Source organism: Pecten maximus, unplaced genomic scaffold (assembly GCF_902652985.1).
Source record: "Pecten maximus unplaced genomic scaffold, xPecMax1.1, whole genome shotgun sequence".
Lineage (NCBI taxonomy): Eukaryota > Metazoa > Mollusca > Bivalvia > Pectinida > Pectinidae > Pecten > Pecten maximus.
In genome coordinates this window covers 8,835-27,836 of record NW_022982732.1, presented here as the reverse complement: position 1 = coordinate 27,836, position 19,002 = coordinate 8,835, and the positions used below count along the sequence as shown (strand labels likewise).

Genomic DNA, 19,002 nt, shown 5'->3' with positions numbered 1-19,002 from the left:
CTATTTCTGATAAAGTACTGAAGGGATCTTTCTCAAATTTCATATGAAGGTTCCCCTTGGTGCCTTGTTATGCATATTGCATTTTGAGACCAATTGGATAACAACATGGCCGACGGGCAGCCATCTTGGATTTTGACAATTGAAGTTTGTTATCGCTATTTCTGAGAAAGTGCTGAAGGGATCTTTCTCAAATTTCATATGTAGGCTCCCCTTGGTGCCTAGTTATGCATATTGCGATTTGAGACCAATCGGATAACAACATGGCCGACAGGCAGCCATCTTGGATTTTGACAATTGAAGTTTGTTATCGCTATTTCCGAGAAAGTGCTGAATGGATCTTTGTCAAATTTCATATGAATGTTCCCCTTGGTGCCTAGTTATGCATATTGCATTTTGAGACCGATCTAAAAATAACATGGCCGACAGGCAGCCATCTTGGATTTTGACAATTGAAATTTGTTATCGCTATTTCTCAAAGTACTGAATGGATCTTTCTCAAATTTCATAAGACGGTTCCCCTTGGTCCCTTGTATTGCATTTTTGGACCTGTCTGTCCTGAAAACAACCTGACAAACAAACAGCCATTATCGTTAAATCTCAAATTTCTTATATAGCTAGGATTCCCTTGTTTGAAAAGTACTGGAGGGATGTCTCAATTTGCACAGATTAGTAAAATGAAGGGAAAAGTAGAGAAAAGATCAATCTGACATGGAACCTATGAAGATCATTCAATGGTGGGCGCCAAGGTCCCTCTGGGTTCTCTTGTTTATCATAATGATCTAAATATACAATACGGATGCTTTTAAAAAATGACAAATTTTATCTGATTTTAACTTACAAAATAAAACATGTTATATTGTTTGGCCCTAAATGACCCTAGTTGTCGATGGGCCGTAAAACATAAACAAACAAACAAACAAACTTGGTTATGCATATTGCATTTTGAGACCAATCGGAAAACAACATGGCCGACACGCAGCCATCTTGGATTTTGATAATTGAAGTTTGTTATCGCTATTTCTGAGAAAGTACTTAAGTGATGTTTCTCAAATTTCATATGTGGGTTCCCCTTGGTGCTTAGTTATGCATATTGGATTTTGAGACCAATCGGAAGACAACATGGCCGACAGGCAGCCATCTTAGATTTTGACAATTGAAGTTTGTTATCGCTATTTTTCAGAAAGTACTGAAGGGATCTTTCTCAAACATTTTTGTAAGTTCCCCTTGGTCTGTAGTTCTGCATATTGCATCTTGGGACCAATAGGAAAACAACATGGCCGACAGGCAGCCATCTTGGATTTTGACAATAGAAGTTTGTTATCGCTATTTTACAGAAGGTACTGAAGGGATCTTTCTGAAATTTCATAAGTAGGTTCCCCTTGGTCCCTGGTGTTGCATTTTGGGACCAATCCAAAAACAACAGACAGCCATTATCGATAAATCTTCAATTTTAAATATAGGTTACCCTTGTTTGAAAAGTACTAGAGGGCTGTTTCTGAATTTACACAGATTAGTAAGACTTAGAGGAAGGGAAAAGTAGAGAAAAGATCAATCTGACATGGAACCTATAAAGATCATTCAATGGTGGGCGCCAAGATCCCTCTGGGATCTCTTGTCTTATTTTTTGTCTGAGCAGTCAGCCCTAAACCACCATTCCCTTTCATGGTAATATTAAATTGGGTGTCATTTTCATCAATGGGAAAAAGTAAAGAAGAAAATTCCACAAATTCACCGCTGAAAATTTTCAAACGGATTTTATCAGCGACACTAAAACCTAGAGGCAAGTTCTGATTTAAAAGAATGTTGTCTGGCAGGTTATTACCTAGAACAGCTGTGGTAGCCGATAAATGGTCGTTGGCTGGTTGTTCAAGATCCACCACTGGCACATTTGTTGATGATATCGATGGTCCAGGAATGTTAATAGTGTCAATATTTGCCACATTGTCATTTCCAGAGGTAGCTGGTTGGGCACCGTTGTGTAAGGCACCTGACACATTTGCAAATGTAGACGTAGGCAGCGGTGAGGGAGGCTGGGGTTGGACTACATCCGAAGAACTGGAGGTTGTGTTGGTTGATGAAACATTAACAGATTTTATAACCTGAGCTACTGCTGCTGCGACCATACCGGATGTCCTCTGCATCACTTGATCCACTATGTGCGTTATTAAGTTAACATTGTCCATGTTAATGTCTGAAGTAGGTTGCACATGGTTTGAATCAGGGATACCAGTACTGGATCCGGAGGAAACATTGTCAGCAGAGCCTGAGCTGGCAGCGCCACGTTTTTGTCTTTTGCGTGGTGGTTCTGGAGCAGAAGAGCTTCCTTGGGGAATTTGTGGCCGGGATTTTTTACGCGGTCGTACCCCAGTACCTCGACCAGACATGGTAGTAATGTTCTGAAAACAAACTTGCATGGTCTGTATACTATAGATATATAGCACAAAGTGTTGGAAAATGCTAAATGAAATACGCACTTTGTGAACATGTAAACAAAATACAAGTTCAACATTATCTATATTTGCACTTCAGTGTTAAACCTTATAGTATATATGTATAGGCCCATTGTATTCGTACCTCTAAAGTGTTAGGGAAAAATTCACCAGCATGAAGAAATTCCACTAAAACACCAGTCAAGGGTGGGTCATACTCGATATAAGGAATAATAGGATAAATATCTGAGGGCCTATCATACTCGTACCGCACAATGTGCTTGGGAAAAATTCACCAAACTGAAATAATCCCACTGAAACAGGAGTCGAGGGTAGGTCATACTCAATATTAATATTTTTCCTCGTTGACATAAATTAGCAGGAATTCAATATCAAAGGGCCCATCATACTCGCACATTTAATGTGCATAGGGAAAATTCTATGAAAGAAATAAATTCTCTCAACACACATTGGTCGAGGGTGGGTCATACTCGATATTAAGTTCAAGATCTAATAAAGGTCACGTGAAATAATAAATTCAATATCAGAGGGCCCATCATACTCGCACATTTAATGTGCATAGGGAAAATTCTATGAAAGAAATTAATTCCCTTATACACATGAGCCGAGGGTGGGTCATACTCGATATTCAGTTCATGGCGGAATGATTCACATGAAATAATAAATTCAATATATATCAGAGGGCCCATCATACTCGCATAATGTGCATGGGAAAAATTCCATAAAAGAAATAAATTCTCATAATACACATGAGTTGAGGATGGGTCATACTCGATATAATCATGTTTTGAAAAATTATTACAACAATAATAGTAAAACCCATATCTGAGGGCCCATCATACTCGTACAGCGGATGTGCATGTGAAAATAGTTCATAGAAATGAGAATAATTCCACATACCGCACTTGAGACGAGGGTGGGTCATACTCGATATTAAGTTCTTGGTTAAATAACTTCCATGAGATAATAAATTAAATATGTGAGGACCCTTCAAGTCATGCCACTGTGTAAGATAAAAAATCCACCAAAATGATATATTTTCCCTTGCAAACATTTGAGTCTAAGCTTAAGGGTGGGAAATTAATACTTGATATTATTCAAAAGTTCCTGTATAATAATTTTTGATAGGAAATAAATTTAATATATATATAGGTTCGAACTGTGGCCAATGAGCATCATGTTTTGTAAAAGTGTTAACTGTCAACAGAGGGGCCATCAAAATGCATACTTTTGTAACAGTAGTAATCAGAGTAGCATATATGACTAAGAGTTATGTCCCTTCCAACGACCGCGGCCTATATAGCTACAAAGCGTTCAACGTTATATGTCGCTTGGGTAGGCAATCGTACGCGTATACGTACTACGGAAATTATTCCATATACATACAATATATAAAAAGGAGACCGTTATAATCAGTGATGACAAGAAATCGATACCTGATCGGTAGTACAGGTCCAGTTTTACATTCGACGGGAATGGAACACGATGGCCGCCTTCATGCTACGGTAGTATTTCCGCATTCCTACCTCGTTGAGGTGAACCATATCCCTTGCATATAGCGGACGAGGATTCGCCCAAAAACCGCGATGATGCCAGAAAGAAACAAACGTTTCCTTGCCCCAGGCTAGTTCGTTTTACCCCTCTTCGTAACTGTGCACTGAAAATCTTTATTTCCATAAAACAAAACTTTAAAAACGTTTAATAGACTGCCGGTTTCCCCCACGACAAAGGGGAACCCGATGCAGAATAAACTTTTGAGGAAAGGACCCCAAAGGGCGCCCATGCTACCAAAATTTTCCGCATATGTCCTCCGAACCGGGCCCGCATAAAGGACCGGATTCCCAAAACGTATCCAAATAAACCAGGCAAACCTTCTTGTCACCGCAGAAGCCCTTAAAAAAAAGCGCGTCAGGCCATCTCTGGGGAAAGGGGGTGGATAGAAGCCCCTCAAGGAATGGCAAAGGTTTCGTTTAAAAAGCTGCACCAAGGTTGCAGTCCCTCCGAAAGCCCTAAAATATTAATCTAGGGGGCGAGCCAAGAAAGCCATCTTAACACACCCCACGGGCAAAAAACCATTTGGAAATAACCAAGCCAGTCCAGTTTATGAATGAACGGTTGGCCGAAATCCAAGGGGCGGCCCAACCCAGTCCACGTAAATCGCCAAAATTTCAAAGGGGAAAATGAGTGAACTCCCAGGATAAGCATAATACAAGAAAAGTTTTGGCCAGGATTGAAAGGGGGGAGGGGAAGTGAAAAAACCTTGAAAATAGATTTTAGACCAAAAGGATTTTCCATGTCCGGGGAAAACATTGTCCATGTTAATGTCTGAAGTAGGTTGCACATGGTTTGAATCAGGGATAGCAGTACTGGATCCGGAGGAAATATTGTCAGCAGAGCCTGAGCTGGCAGCGCCACGTTTTTGTCTTTTGCGTGGTGGTTCTGTAGCAGAAGAGCTTCCTTCGGGAATTTGTGGCTGGGATTTTTTACGCGGTCGTACCCCAGTACCTCGACCAGACATGGTAGTAATGTTCTGAAAACAAAATTGCATGGTCTGTATACTATGGATATATAGCACAAAGTGTTGGAAAATGCTAAATGAAATATGCACTTTGTGAACATGTAAACAAAATACAAGTTCAACATTGATCTATATTTGCACTTCAGTGTGCATGTTAAACCTTATAGTATATATGTATAGACCCATTGTATTCGTACCTCTAAAGTGTTAGGGAAAAATTCACCAGCATGAAGAAATTCCACTAAAACACCAGTCAAGGGTGGGTCATACTCGATATAAGGAATAATAGGATAAATATCTGAGGGCCTATCATACTCGTACCGCACAATGTGCTTGGGAAAAATTCACCAAACTGAAATAATCCCACTGAAACAGGAGTCGAGGGTAGGTCATACTCAATATTAATATTTTTCCTCGTTGACATAAATTAGCAGGAATTCAATATCAAAGGGCCCATCATACTCGCACATTTAATGTGCATAGGGAAAATTCTATGAAAGAAATAAATTCTCTCAACACACATTGGTCGAGGGTGGGTCATACTCGATATTAAGTTCAAGATCTAATAAAGGTCACGTGAAATAATAAATTCAATATCAGAGGGCCCATCATACTCGCACATTTAATGTGCATAGGGAAAATTCTATGAAAGAAATAATTCTTTACTCCTTATACACATGAGTCGAGGGTGGGTCATACTCGATATTTAGTTCATGGCGGAATGATTCACATGAAATAATAAATTCAATATATATCAGATGGCCCATCATACTCGCATAATGTGCATGGGAAAAATTCCATAAAAGAAATAAATTCTCATAATACACATGAGTTGAGGATGGGTCATACTCGATATAATCATGTTTTGAAAAAATATTACAACAATAATAGTAAAAACCATATCTGAGGGCCCATCATACTCGTACAGCGGATGTGCATGTGAAAATAGTTCATAGAAATGAATAATTCCACATACGCACTTGAGACGAGGGTGGGTCATACTCGATATTAGGTTCTTGGTTAAATAATTTCCATGAGATAATAAATTAAATATCTGAGGACCCTTCAAGTCACTGTGTAAGATAAAAAAAAAATCCACCAAAATGATAGATTTTCCCCTGCAAACACTTGAGTCTAAGGGTGGGAAATTAATACTTGATATTATTTAAAAAGTTCCTGTATAATAATTTTTGATAGGAAATAAATTTAATCTTGATATAGGTTCGAACTGTGGCCAATGAGCATCATGTTTTGTAAAAGTGTTAACTGTCAACAGAGGGGCCATCACAATGCATAGTGTTGTAACAGTAGTAATCAGAGTAGCATATATGACTAAGAGTTATGTCCCTTCCAACGACCGCGGCCTATAGCTACAAAGCGTTCAACGTTAGGCTATATGTCGCTTGCGTAGTCAATTGTACGCGTATACGTACTACGGAAATTATTCCATATATATACAATATATAAAAGGAGACCGTTATAATAAGTGATGACAAGGAATCGATACCTGATCGGTAGTACAGGTCCAGTTTTACATTCGACGGGAATGGAACACGATGGCCGCCTTCATGCTACGGTAGTATTTCCGCATTCCTACCTCGTTGAGGTGAACCGTATCCCTTGCATATAGCGGACGAGGATTCGCCCAAAAACCGCGATGATGCCAGAATGAAAGGAAATCCTGTTTGCTGGCCATTGCCTCTAGAGCTAGGTTCAGTTTTACCACGTCTTCGTTATAGCTGTGGCGAAGACGCTGAGAAAATCTTGGTAACAGTTGTCCGATAACCACACGCTGCACCGAGGGTGCGTTCATAACGAGGGATGCAAAGTTTATAATCTTGCGGGCGAGTTCGTTGACGTCACACTCTCTCGACAAATCGTTGCCCCCACACTGCAAAATAACTATTTTGGGATGAATATCCCTTAGCAAAGTCAGTTTATGCTGAAGCGATTTTGGTCCGGGACATATCGTTCCCCCGCCAAGCCCGTAACAGTAAACCTGTACCCGTGTTCCATCTAATCCGAAATTGATACAATCGAGGCGAAAATCATTAGTCATCTGATCCAGTCTACGTATATAAGAATGACCAAGTATTAAAACAGGCATCGCCATTATGAACAAGAGAGTGGATAATAGGCCTATAGGCCTACAAACTGGATAAATAGTACCTGTTTATATGTCCAATCACAAAGGATATCGCCAGTCTCCACGAAAAATCCTCTTCAAAAAGTAGCACTATATATGCGGATTTCTCAAAGACGTAATATCTCTTAAGAGCACAGCACCGCAGATAGAATCTTTTCTGTTTTATATAAACACAAAAGTCCACAGAGACGCACAGAATTATATGACTAATGTAAGATGGCGATGCATGGCCAGAATCTCCGCTGGGCAGTGATCAACGCGGATTGGTCCATAGAATACACGCCCTATATGATTGGTCAATCGGGGCTAACAAGGGTGATGACTCCCTAAGGGATAAGGCATGCATGTCCAAAACACGTGATAGCCAAAATAGCCACAGCTGGTCAGTAACTGGGAGATGACCACGGACTGAAAATAATAACCTCTAATCACATAATCTAGAGCCAGCCTCATATTAATTAACCATGCATATAGATACACACAATAGTATCAGAACAATTAAAATGTTAAAAATAACAAAGGGGAAAAATCCATCTTACACAAATGTATTTATTTCCATTTCCATGAAATAAATTATATTTATTTTGTACTTACCCTCTGTGACCGTAAATCCGAAGGAGGAGGCGGTACCTCAACTCCCTCCAGGCCGGTGAACGCGGCCGAATCTTTGTACAGATCCACAACCTTCTCCATGAGAGGAGTAAGCAGCTTTGGAGGAGGACCTCCCCCGGTCCCACGCTTATAAATTTGCATGTCCGAAAAGTTCCTCTTTGCCTCCGAGGCTGTATTTGCCCACTTTGTCTTCACACATTCAGCAGTCCGTTTGCTTTTTCCCAACGCACTGATTTCCGCAGCCATCATAATCCAAATTTTCTTCTTGTCTTCATTCGTCTTGGAGTTGGTAAGTTTTGAATTAAGGATGTCCTTGTGCTGCTCACACAATTGTGTAAGCAGTTCAAGTTCATCATTATCAAAGTTTTTTACCCTCGGGCGTTTTGCCATCTTATCTTATCCAAGAATGAATTGTGGGATGGGAATTTCCTGGGAATCCCCTTATTTAATTGAGGTTTAATTGAGGATTCCCAATTAAACCCATATTAAAGCTACATTAACTAATTGGCATTTTTAATCCACGATTAACTGGTGATTAAGATTTAATCTACATTTAAAGCTAAATTAAAAGTTAATGGAGGTTTAATTTAATGGACATTTGAACAACCGGCCCCTGGTCATCAACTATACCGTACAAACTTCTAAGCTTCGCTATCAATCGCGCAGGTGTTGCATCCGCTCCAAATCGCATAGCTACCTTGGCTGCAGTTCCCTTGAGCGATCTCCGGATGGACTGTCCTGTATTGCTGTGGGGATCGCAACAACATATTGTCAATATAATTATAAACCAAGCTTCATCCATGCTTCCATCTTTATTTTTTTTCTTCGTTAACACTAATACATAAAACCATGCCGGGAGTATCTGGTGAATTCTGTCCGGCCTGTACTCACTGACACTGTCGTCGCATATGACCTTTGCCTCCACACTGAAAACGTGTTGCAATTAGCCCACCCTGCGAACCGCGAATGTTGGCATGCACAAGCGAATGGTCTAAATACTGTAAATGAACACCTTATGGATGCTTGTAACATGCCTTTTAACACTAGAGAAGACGTTGATAACTACATCACGACCTTTTGTGACATTATTAATGGAGTAGTTTTACCAAATTGTGATGTAAAGACGGCAAAAGATAATGTAATCTATAATTCAGATAAAAATAAAAATAAAACAGACGATAAACCATGGTTCACTGAACAGTGTAAACGTAGATATTTGGATTATAAAAGGGCTTTGTCTGAATTTAATAAACATCATTCGGCTGAAAATCATACTAATCTCGTAAGGAAAAAATCTCAGTATAAGAAACTAGAATCGAGATTAAAAAGACAATACAAGCATCAAGAAGGTGATATGGTAGAGTATTTAAGAAAGTCAAACCCAAAAATGTTTTACAAATACTTTTCAAAGAGTCGAAATAGTAAACCAAAGTCAAATATAAATCTAGAAGGTTTTGTCGAACATTTCTAAAACATGGGAGAAAGTAATATTAACGAAACTGAGAATTTAAGTATGGTATCCGAAAATGTAGAGTCGGCTGTTGTCGAAGAACTAGATAAGCCAATTACAGAAGATGAAGTAAATATTTCCATTCGTAAGCTAAAACGCGATAAAAGTTGTAGCGAAGATTTTATGTTTAATGAATTATTTTTAGATTTTGAAGAAGTTTTACTTCCTTGCATTACAAAACTTTTTGGAAAATTGTTTGATTCCGAATTTTTCCCAGAAATGTGGTCACTTGGTTGTATAATTCCAATCTATAAAAAAGGTGATGTTAATGACACAGGTAATTATAGAGGCATAACTTTGGTCAGTTGTATAGGTAAATAATTTACATCTGTTCTTAATAGAAGACTTATGAAATGGGATAAAGACACTAATGTTATTTCTGACGCTCAATTCGGCTTCAAAGAGGGTTGTTCAACTATAGATGCAATATTTGCACTCCAGTCATTAATTAGTATAACTTTAAAAAAATAAGCGAAGATTATATTGTTGTTTTGTTGATTATAAAAAAGCCTTTGACCTCATAGATAGAAGCAGCTTATGGAGTAAGTTAATTAGACAAGGAATTCAGGGGAAGTTACTAAAGATAGTAAAATCATTGTTATCCCTTTTATCCGGGACGTCTTATTAATTGTGATATATGCAAAAACTTCTTCTCGTGTATTATATTGCGTTTTTATTTTCTCTCTTCCGGAAGTCAGACTCCCGATCTTAATTACAAAACGGACTGCTGTCCGGAATTTATAACATAGTACATAATAAAAGTTTTAATGGATTGGATACTTTCCGGAATGAAAATTATTTATTTCAGGATTCCCGACCAGTGATACTATTTTATATAACACAAGTTGCTCACCATATATGAAATATCAATATTCATGACAAACATCCAAAAAAACAATTGTACAAATTTATCAATAATTATGAAATAAGGATATGATGGCATCATCGTATATTATTATCAATTAATATGGAATAATGCAAACATTTTAATTCATAGAAACTTGAAATCTATTTTATTAATTAATCTAAAACATTGGAAAATAAGCATTTTATGGAAACATGGAAACTATTAAACAAACTTCATGATCACCTAATTATCAGCTCATGAAGCAACACAGTCCCCTATAAAAAGGAGTAAAGTTGAACATTAAATGCAAGGTACAGGTAGTTGATACCAATTATATTGAATTGAGTTGATGTACCCTTTTAAAGCATTGTCAGAGCTATATAGAACTACACGATTATAAACTGTCAACATAGTAAACATATTTCAAAATTGTAACCTTGGCACAATTGTTACTTCTACTGTCATATCTCCTCTGGTTTTATGCACATGTAGATCATAAGGAGGCAAAACATTCAATAAATGACCATTCATGTCTATAAAAAAACATATGGAATAATCTACATATAACATATTCAAAATGTATTACACTTTGAACTAATATAACAGAATTTACTATTAAATGAACATCAAGAAGTAGAACATATGCTAGTATTCCACTATTCTATTAAAAAAAGTCATTAAACTGCATTCATGGATCAATTGGTTTGGTTTGGTTTATTTTGTTTAACGTCCTATTAACAGCTAAGGTCATTTAAGGACGGCCTCCCGTGCGTGCGACATGCATGCATGTGGTGAGTGCGTATGTATTTTGGGAGGCTGCGGTATGTTCGTGTTAAGTCTCCTTGTGATAGGCCGGAACTTTTGCCGATTTATAGTGCTACCTCACTGAAGCATACTGCCGAAGACACCCGGCAGCACATCCCACCCGGTCACATTATACTGACAACGGGCCAACCAGTCGTCCCACTCCCAATATGCTGAGCGCTAAGCAGGAATAGCAACTACCATTTTTAAAGACTCTGGGTTCTGTCCCCTTGCCGAGACATACCAAAGCCTTCCTCACAGGGACACCGCTCAACTAAAGGCCAAAAGTGAGGCATTGTCAAGGGAGACATTAGGGTCGTGCACGGTTGGGCTGTTCCAGTGAAGTTCCGGATGTTCTGAACAGATACGCGAACCGAGTAATTTGGAACAGGAAGTAGCACATCCAAAATGGCGGATCCTGTGGAAACAGCGGCAGCACTTGTCATCATAGAAGAGCTTTTTGACTCTTCAGATGACGAAGACTCCAGTGTCACGGTGCCATTACATTTTGGAGTGATAGCTTTATCAATGTAAGTATTTTCAATATATTGTTTTGTTTGTATTCGCTGTATTTATATTTTATTCGTCTACCAAAACATACATTACGTCTCTGCGACTGTTCACCCGAAATTGTAATCACATTCAAGGATTTAATCGTTATGCACAAAATGTAGATCTAGTGTAATTCCACCTCCCCCCCCCCCCCCCCCCCCCCCCCCCCCCCCCCCCCCCCCCCCCCCCCCATTTTTGAATTACTGCTTAAATGCTCAGGATTATATATTTTAATGTTTTAATATATACTAGGCCTATAGGGTCGAATGGCTGTCAAAAATTAAACAAAATTTATAATATTAAATTATTATAACACATTAACCTCCAATATCTTACTCCTAATTTCAATTTCAATTTTTAGGCCAGATGAAAGAGCAAAGATACGACGATACGCAGAAGAAGTTATCCCTATGTACACAGATGAAGTATTCAGAAGATTGTTCAGGATGTCTAGAGATACATTTAGTGTTCTGGTAGATTTCATAACAGAATGTCTCGATTGGCAAAGACATCACACAGGAGGATATGATCCTATACCCGTTGATAAACAGCTATATGTCACATTATGGTATTTAGGTGGCACAGACACTATAAATAAAATAGCAGACCGCTTTGGAATTGGTGAAGCGTCCGTCATTGAATGCCGAAAGAGGATTATAAAAACTATCTTAAATCACTTAAAATCTAGGTTCATAAAATGGCCAAGTCCAGGAGAAATGGCAGAAGAAGCTGATGTGTTTTCACAAAGGAATGGTTTTCCAGGTATCATTGGAGCGCTTGATGGGACACACATACACATAAGTAAGCCAAAAGATCATCCCCAGTCCTATTTCAACCGTAAAGGATATTACTCTATCCAGATGCAAGCTGTTTGTAGACACGATATGAGACTAACACACGTTTTTGTTGGATATCCTGGCAGTTGCCACGATGCACGTGTCCTTAAAAACTCAGACATTTGGAACAATGGGTTGCAACTCTGCAACAATACTTACTGCATTCTGGCTGATGGAGCCTATCCTATCAGAAGATGGTTACTCACACCTTATAGAGACAATGGCCATCTCGGAAACCGTGAACGAAGGTATAACCATTACCATTCATCCTGTAGAGTCGTTATTGAGAGGTCATTTGGGCTACTGAAAGGACGATTTCGACGTCTGCAAAACCTTCAGACAAGCAGTATCAAAACTGCATGTCAGATAATTATGGCTAGTTCTGTGTTGCATAATATATGCATTTTACAAAAAGATGAGGTCAGTGATTTCCTGGAGGAAGATGGTGATCAGCCAAATCATCACCAACCTGTTCCAAACATTGTAGAAAATGATGCGGAAGGAGTTCTCAAAAGAAATATTATTGCCAATCGACTAGTGTGAATTCATTCATATGGTGTGTATATTAACATTGAATTAAAAGGATATATGACTTCATCATCTGTTGAATAGTTATTGTGAGTAATTAAACAGAGTGTGAGTGAGATTGTATTCTTGGCATTGTACAATAACAGTACTGCTACTGATAGATCATCATTGGCTTGCTTTCAATTCAAAATTTCAGAATATGTACACAGATACTTCCTTCCTTGGATTGTTCTTCATTTTTTCAAAGTATTAAAATATATTGCACATACAATACCATGCTGATTTTTGTAATTAAATCTTTATTCTTTAACAAAATAACATGTATATATCTGCCTGATAAATTAAAAACAAAAGTTTTGCTGTACAAAATTTGGGGAAAAAGTAACAACCAAATTGTTGTCCCCTACTGTGTAAAAGGACAATGTGAAGGTCATAAGGTAAACTATTTGTTCATTGGCATAATTACAACAAATATCACAAATACTTTCAGCGAGCAACTGACCAAATAATCACACTCATAAATGATGGGGATGACAAAAAGTGCCTTCTTGCTCCATTTTCCCCCTAATACATTTTAAGTAGCTTTTAGATGAAAGCCACTGATTTTGATATGCATATGAACATATACAAGATTAGATATATTAACAGCTTTTCTATATTCAATATAGATGGGTGCCAATAGAATACATATTTTCTTTAAAACCTTTACAATATCAACATCAACACATATCCAAATGCAGTTGAAAAAAATTAGCATAAAACAAATGGTCATGGTTAAACTTGCAATCAAACATTCACTCTCTGATAACAAAGTGAATTTGAGGTTGAGGTATATAACATTGTTCTTCGAAAATGCACTGTATGGTTACAAGGTGAAAAACATTATACCGGTACAAGGGAAAATGTCAAGAAATTGAACTTATTACTATTATATAATACAATTTATGGACCATTCAGATTATGTTACCATGCCTACAATTGCAAGCAGCTTTCACAAATTAAAAATTGCCACCCTCCTCCCTTTCACATGACCTGTAATATAGGTCAAGGCCATCTGTTTGCAAACTTTGTTGTCCAAAATGTCTTTTTAAAGATAAATATTGATGACAGGCAGATGATGCACCACAAGAAAAGATCACTTTGCTCAAGGGACCAGGTGAACTAAAAACATGTAAACTAACGATTCAATCAAATCTCGATCTCTACAACCTTTTAGAGGCCAATAAAAAATCAAATATAAACAACAACAACAAAAAAGATACCAGATCTCTCCTTAAACTTGATGTCTGTCCATTTTCCCCAATAACGGTATTAAAGTAAAAAACATAAATCATTTCTTGCTTAAAGCTCCCACCAACTCTTTCAAGACATCAAGTTTTTCTCTATGTCGAGCTTCTTTCTTTTCATTTTCTGACTCTTGATTTTTCATAAAATCATTTAAAGACTGGATAACATCAGCTCTCGAGGAACATCTTCTTTTCTTGTTTGCATCGACAGGATCATTTGTATTTGGCTTCTTTCTCTTGGAAGATTCAGAGACTGTTGCATTACTTGCTGCACTAGTGGTATCTTCAGTTTCATCTCCGTCTCTACTGGAGTCTAGACTATCATCAATATCTGTAGCATTCTGTGCTGTGCTGGACAGTGTTATTACTGGTACAACTGCAGGATCTTGCCCCAATAATTCTTCCATTTCTTCTTTATATTCAAAAGCTTTTGTTCCATTCCCACTTTTCTTCTGATGATCTTTGAAGTTTTTATAACCCCTTACCAAAGTCTTAAATCTTCCACTAACTTGGTCTGGTGTATAGCTGTAACCCCTTTTCTTAAGATTTGCTGAGATTTCATTCCACATGGATTTCTTTGTTTTTTGACCAGCTTCAACTTTCTTCGAGATTATCCTATAATCTTCTAGGAGAAGTAATGTTGCACTTCTGTTCCATGCACCGCATCCCGAACCCTCTGTATCTGTGGTATAAAATAGGACATATCTCATGACTCAAATAAAGTAATAATCCTCACCAATATTTTCCCACAAAATGTTAAGTTTGGTTCACTGAAAAATCAAGGAACAAGATATCCATAACACTTATGTGGCTCTATTTTGATTTAACCTTTGATCAATGTTGTAGTAATTAAATGCCACATATAAAATAAGTATCATGTATATCATTTGAAATTGAACTAAGTAAAAAATTCTCCAAAGTTCATCCTAAAATAATGACTTTGTATCCCATTTATAAACACATGTCCCTTTGAATTAAATGTACTTGTTTTATTCAATAATTACCATCAAAACAAAAATAATGAGGAAAACCCCACATAAATGCACATTATCAGAACCTGTTTAAGTCTTATTACCACTTGGTTGGTATTACCTGTTGAAGAGGTGCTAGTAGATGGGCTTGGGCTTGGTCTGACGACAGAAGATGGGCTTGAGCTTGCTCTGTCGGCAGAAGATGAGCTTGGGCTTGGTCTGACAGCAGAAGATGAGCTTTGGCTTGGTCTGATGACAGAAGATGGGCTTGGGCTTGGGCTTGCTCTGCCGGCAGAAGATGAGCTTGGGCTTGGTCTGACAGCAGAAGATGAGCTTTGGCTTGGTCTGATGACAGAAGATGAGCTTGGGCTTGGTCTGATGACAGAAGATGAGCTTGGGCTGATGACATTGGTTGACCTTGATGAAGGGCTTGAGATAGAATTGGCTGCACCATCAAATGTAGTAGACATCTGAAGATGCTCCTTAACAAGGGATCCAAGGGCTTCACTGTCTATTACAAACAACAAACACAAGATAAATATTATAGATGTATATGGACAAAATCAAAAGAAATTAGATCAAAGTGAAAGAAAAACTATTTATTCAAATGGTAGTGAATTGCAGGAGTTACGTGTATTGCTATTTTTCCATCAAGGATTTTTAAGAGTACATTTTACAGAGTCTTTGGCATTAAACTTGGTATTAGTAGAGGTCCAACACAAGCTTGGGTGGAACAAGTTCCTGTCAGCAATATCAAACTATTGAGTATACCTAAGGCCCATAATGTGATGGTAATTATTTGATTTACATGCTAAAGTATTAAATTACTTACTAGATCTGTAGTATTCGGCCATCTCTGGCTCCATGTATGCTGAAATACTGCCACTTGGTGTATTGATTTGAAGCTTAACACTATAATAAGCAAAATATAACATGCATTAGGTTGTATAAATTATATCAATGTATATATTAAGAAAATAGGTTGCCTGTCAGCCATCCGGTACTCCTCAGGGAATAAATAGTGTATTTTTGTGACAATACCCGATGAGTTCAGGATGGCCTGTCAGCATGCAAGAGAAATTCAATGCTTAAAAATCCAATGAGCTAATAAAAAGCAAGAGACATTGTCTTACTGGCAATAACTCTGAAACTCTAACTATTTAAAACCACATTTTTAATCTTAACATGTATGGCAGTTTGGTGAAAATCCACTAGCACCGACAATGATTTTCTAAAATAGCGAGTGACCTGACCTTCGTGTGGCAACATTGTATTTATTTATAATTGTAAAGTCTTGCAATAAATTTATCTTATCATTTTTTTAAAGGAATGTTTCTGTGTACTGTGTAGTTATATGAATATGGAAAAAAAAACTTTATCACAATTTCATGGTTTGTGAAATTAAAGTACCTTTTATTGCTGGCCATATCCATTTGCACAGGGATTGCATAAAATTTCTAAATCAGCTGTTTCTCTCTGCAGCAATTCTAGTGTGTCGTAGATGGCACAGTGTGCATGGAATGTTTTATTACATAGGGTGCACCGAAGGAATATCCTGGATAATAATAATAAAACACATATAAAGAATATTACATTAAAATGACTTAAATGATAAAATTTCACAATTGCACAATCAGTAAAACAACTTGTCACAATTTGTGCAACAAATTAAAAAAAACTGTACTGTATTATTTGAAGCTATAGGCTACATGTACAGTATGGTTTTAAAAACAACATATTAGTCTATATAACTATATTACATGAAAAAAATGTGTCAATTCTCATGGCTTTTTAAAAAGATAAAATCTGACACCATAATCATTCAAATCATAGGCCTAATTGTTTATAAAAAATGCACTTCATGCAGGATACTTTTTGGAATTGAATATTAGTCAAAACGTTGATGTAATTAGCAAGTTGTAATCACATGTACCTATAATTTCCGTCAACAAACAACGGAATATATTTTTTACTTTCTTCCTGTTCCTCAAATGCTTCTAAGGAGTAGATTGTCGGGTGTTGTTTACACATAAAGCAAGTCCACTTGGCTATAAGGGAATCTTGAGTTGAACTCTACAAAATGACAAACAAACATTAGATTAGACAGGAATATTATTGCAAAATTTATAGCCTAGCTAGGCCTAATGCAAATGCTTTTGAGAAGCACATGATCACAGGGTTTGGCAGTTGGCACGGGTTTTAAAATGATATCGTTTGACGCAAATTTGCACAAGTGATCGACTGTACGCACACAAAAATAATAATACTCCAAGAACACTTATCAGACGTTAACCTGCACCATTACGGCGTTTTTTACATCGACGATCGTAGTTCACTCACCATGCTGTCGCCATCTTGCTTACGTCATTGTTCCACTCACACCACCTCTTCTGGCGGGACAGGCTGCACATGTCCAGAACAGTGTTCCGATCCTGTTCTGTCTTACTCGGTTGCAGTTCCAATTGTTCCGGATGTTCCGGACAGCCAACCGTGCACGCCCTAGGAAGAAGAAAGTTGTTCAGAAAGAATAGAAAAGATAAGATCCCAAATTTAGTCGCCTCTTACGATCATGCAATGGGGGCAGCAGGTACAATTCTTACGCCCTACCTGCATGGATCAGAGTCACAATGCTAGTAGCAAATAATCAGTTCTGGGACCTGGGCCTTGAGCATCTTGATGTCCTCATTGACAACTGTGGACGAGGTATTATCTGATATAGCAGCAACATGTGGTACTGGAAGGTCAATATGGGGCTCACTGTCATATCGAAACGGAGAAAACTCCTCTGACCTACATCCGGCAGCTTCGCCGCATTGGGCTGCATGTAGAGCTTCCTTCAGTGTCCGACACATCCGTGTCTGTACAAAAAATGCGAGGGGACGTGGAAGTCCCTCCACAAACTGAAATACCAGGTTCCTTTCAGGCTTTCCCAATCGTCTCCCCTTCGTCAAGAACAACACTATGGAATTCTTCCAAAGGCTGACGTTCACGAAGTTTAAACTTGTGAAATGTGGCAGCTTCAATCATCAAAATTGGATCCATATAATCCTTGGACCCATATTGGTCTCGAAATGCTGCCTGTATAGAAGGCCAGTCCTTCTTGGCATCATCTGGCAAGGAATGGAACCATGTTCGGGCAGGTCCTGTCAAATGAATATGAAAAGCTGCTACTTTTCGGTTTGGTGTAGGATCTAAATGAAGTCCAGAGTAGGTTGTATAACTGGGAAAATTCCTCCAGAAATCTATCAGGATCCTCGTAGGAATAACCAGAAAATGGTTTTAGAGAAACTGTCATTTGGGCATGGTAGCAGGTAATACTACTACTGGATGAGAGAATTGAGAGTTACTTGAGAGAAACTGTTCCTGACTCTCCTCCAAACTCCCTGAATCGGCGCGTCGATTTACCCCATACTACCCCATACTACCTATTTTGTCATGAAATAGGACACAATATCGAATAATCATACAAAACGGATACCAGTATATTCAGTAATGGACTGGACAACGAACCAAAACTATACATTTACACGTTGGTGTACGATACAAGTATACTGCCACGTTTGAAATATTAAGGGTCGTTTTATGTATAATTCGAGTGTGTAGTGGTCCTGAAAAGGGCCGTTTTATGTGTAATTCGAGCGTGTATGCCCCTGAAAAGGGCCGTTTTATGCGTAAATCGAGTGTGTATTGGCCCTGAAAAGGGCCGTTTAAATATGCGTAATTTGAGCGTATATTGGCCCTGAAAAGGGCCGCTTTATGCGTAATTTGAGCTTGTATTGGCCCTGAAAAGGGCCGTTTTATGCGTAATTCGAGCGTGCATTGGCACTTTTTTAGTCTATTGGGTGGCCCTGAAAAGGGCCGTTTTAAGAATACCTTATTCTTATGTTAAGATAGGCTCTTCATAATTCGTTTTATTCTCCACATATACTTCTACATGCCCCT

The 19,002-nt window shown here is 38.0% G+C and overlaps 4 protein-coding genes across 5 annotated transcripts; 1 reads left to right on the top strand and 3 right to left on the bottom strand.

The window, feature by feature from the left end:
- Window positions 1–6,499: 6,499 nt before the first annotated feature.
- Window positions 6,500–7,081, bottom strand: LOC117320859. The gene has a single exon (XM_033875343.1). The coding sequence runs from the start codon at window positions 7,079–7,081 to the stop codon at window positions 6,500–6,502; it is 582 nt and encodes a 193-aa protein (XP_033731234.1).
- A 612-nt stretch (window positions 7,082–7,693) lies between these two features.
- On the bottom strand, window positions 7,694–8,116 carry LOC117320858. Its single transcript, XM_033875342.1, has one exon. It carries the CDS (start codon window positions 8,114–8,116, stop codon window positions 7,694–7,696), a length of 423 nt encoding a protein of 140 aa, XP_033731233.1.
- A 3,179-nt stretch (window positions 8,117–11,295) lies between these two features.
- Window positions 11,296–12,818, top strand: LOC117320857 (putative nuclease HARBI1). The gene is made up of 2 exons (XM_033875341.1): window positions 11,296–11,417; window positions 11,801–12,818. Exons 1-2 carry the CDS (start codon window positions 11,296–11,298, stop codon window positions 12,816–12,818), a joined length of 1,140 nt encoding a protein of 379 aa, XP_033731232.1.
- Window positions 12,819–13,793: 975 nt separating this feature from the next.
- On the bottom strand, window positions 13,794–17,557 carry LOC117320854 (uncharacterized serine-rich protein C215.13-like). Of its 2 annotated transcripts, XM_033875337.1 has the most exons (6): window positions 17,401–17,557; window positions 16,994–17,133; window positions 16,471–16,615; window positions 15,893–15,972; window positions 15,182–15,571; window positions 13,794–14,771 (listed from the first exon to the last, which is right to left on the bottom strand). In XM_033875337.1, the coding sequence occupies exons 3-6, from the start codon at window positions 16,491–16,493 to the stop codon at window positions 14,134–14,136; spliced, it is 1,131 nt and encodes a 376-aa protein (XP_033731228.1). In that variant the 5' UTR covers window positions 16,494–16,615; window positions 16,994–17,133; window positions 17,401–17,557; the 3' UTR covers window positions 13,794–14,133. The 2 variants fall into 2 exon arrangements, with proteins under 2 accessions (XP_033731228.1, XP_033731227.1); XM_033875336.1 differs by having other exon boundaries at window positions 16,994–17,557.
- Window positions 17,558–19,002: the final 1,445 nt, after the last annotated feature.

Coding starts and splice junctions, on each gene's coding strand:
- LOC117320859 (XM_033875343.1), bottom strand. CDS start 7,081: ATGGCGATGCCTGTTTTAATACTTGGTCATTCTTATATACGTAGACTG.
- LOC117320858 (XM_033875342.1), bottom strand. CDS start 8,116: ATGGCAAAACGCCCGAGGGTAAAAAACTTTGATAATGATGAACTTGAA.
- LOC117320857 (XM_033875341.1), top strand. CDS start 11,296: ATGGCGGATCCTGTGGAAACAGCGGCAGCACTTGTCATCATAGAAGAG. Junction 11,418..11,800: donor GGAGTGATAGCTTTATCAAT/GTAAGTATTTTC, acceptor TTCAATTTTTAG/GCCAGATGAAAGAGCAAAGA.
- LOC117320854 (XM_033875336.1), bottom strand. CDS start 16,493: ATGGATATGGCCAGCAATAAAAG. Junction 15,973..16,470: donor GATATGGCCAGCAATAAAAG/GTACTTTAATTT, acceptor TGCTTATTATAG/TGTTAAGCTTCAAATCAATA. Junction 14,772..15,181: donor TACTAGCACCTCTTCAACAG/GTAATACCAACC, acceptor TTTATACCACAG/ATACAGAGGGTTCGGGATGC.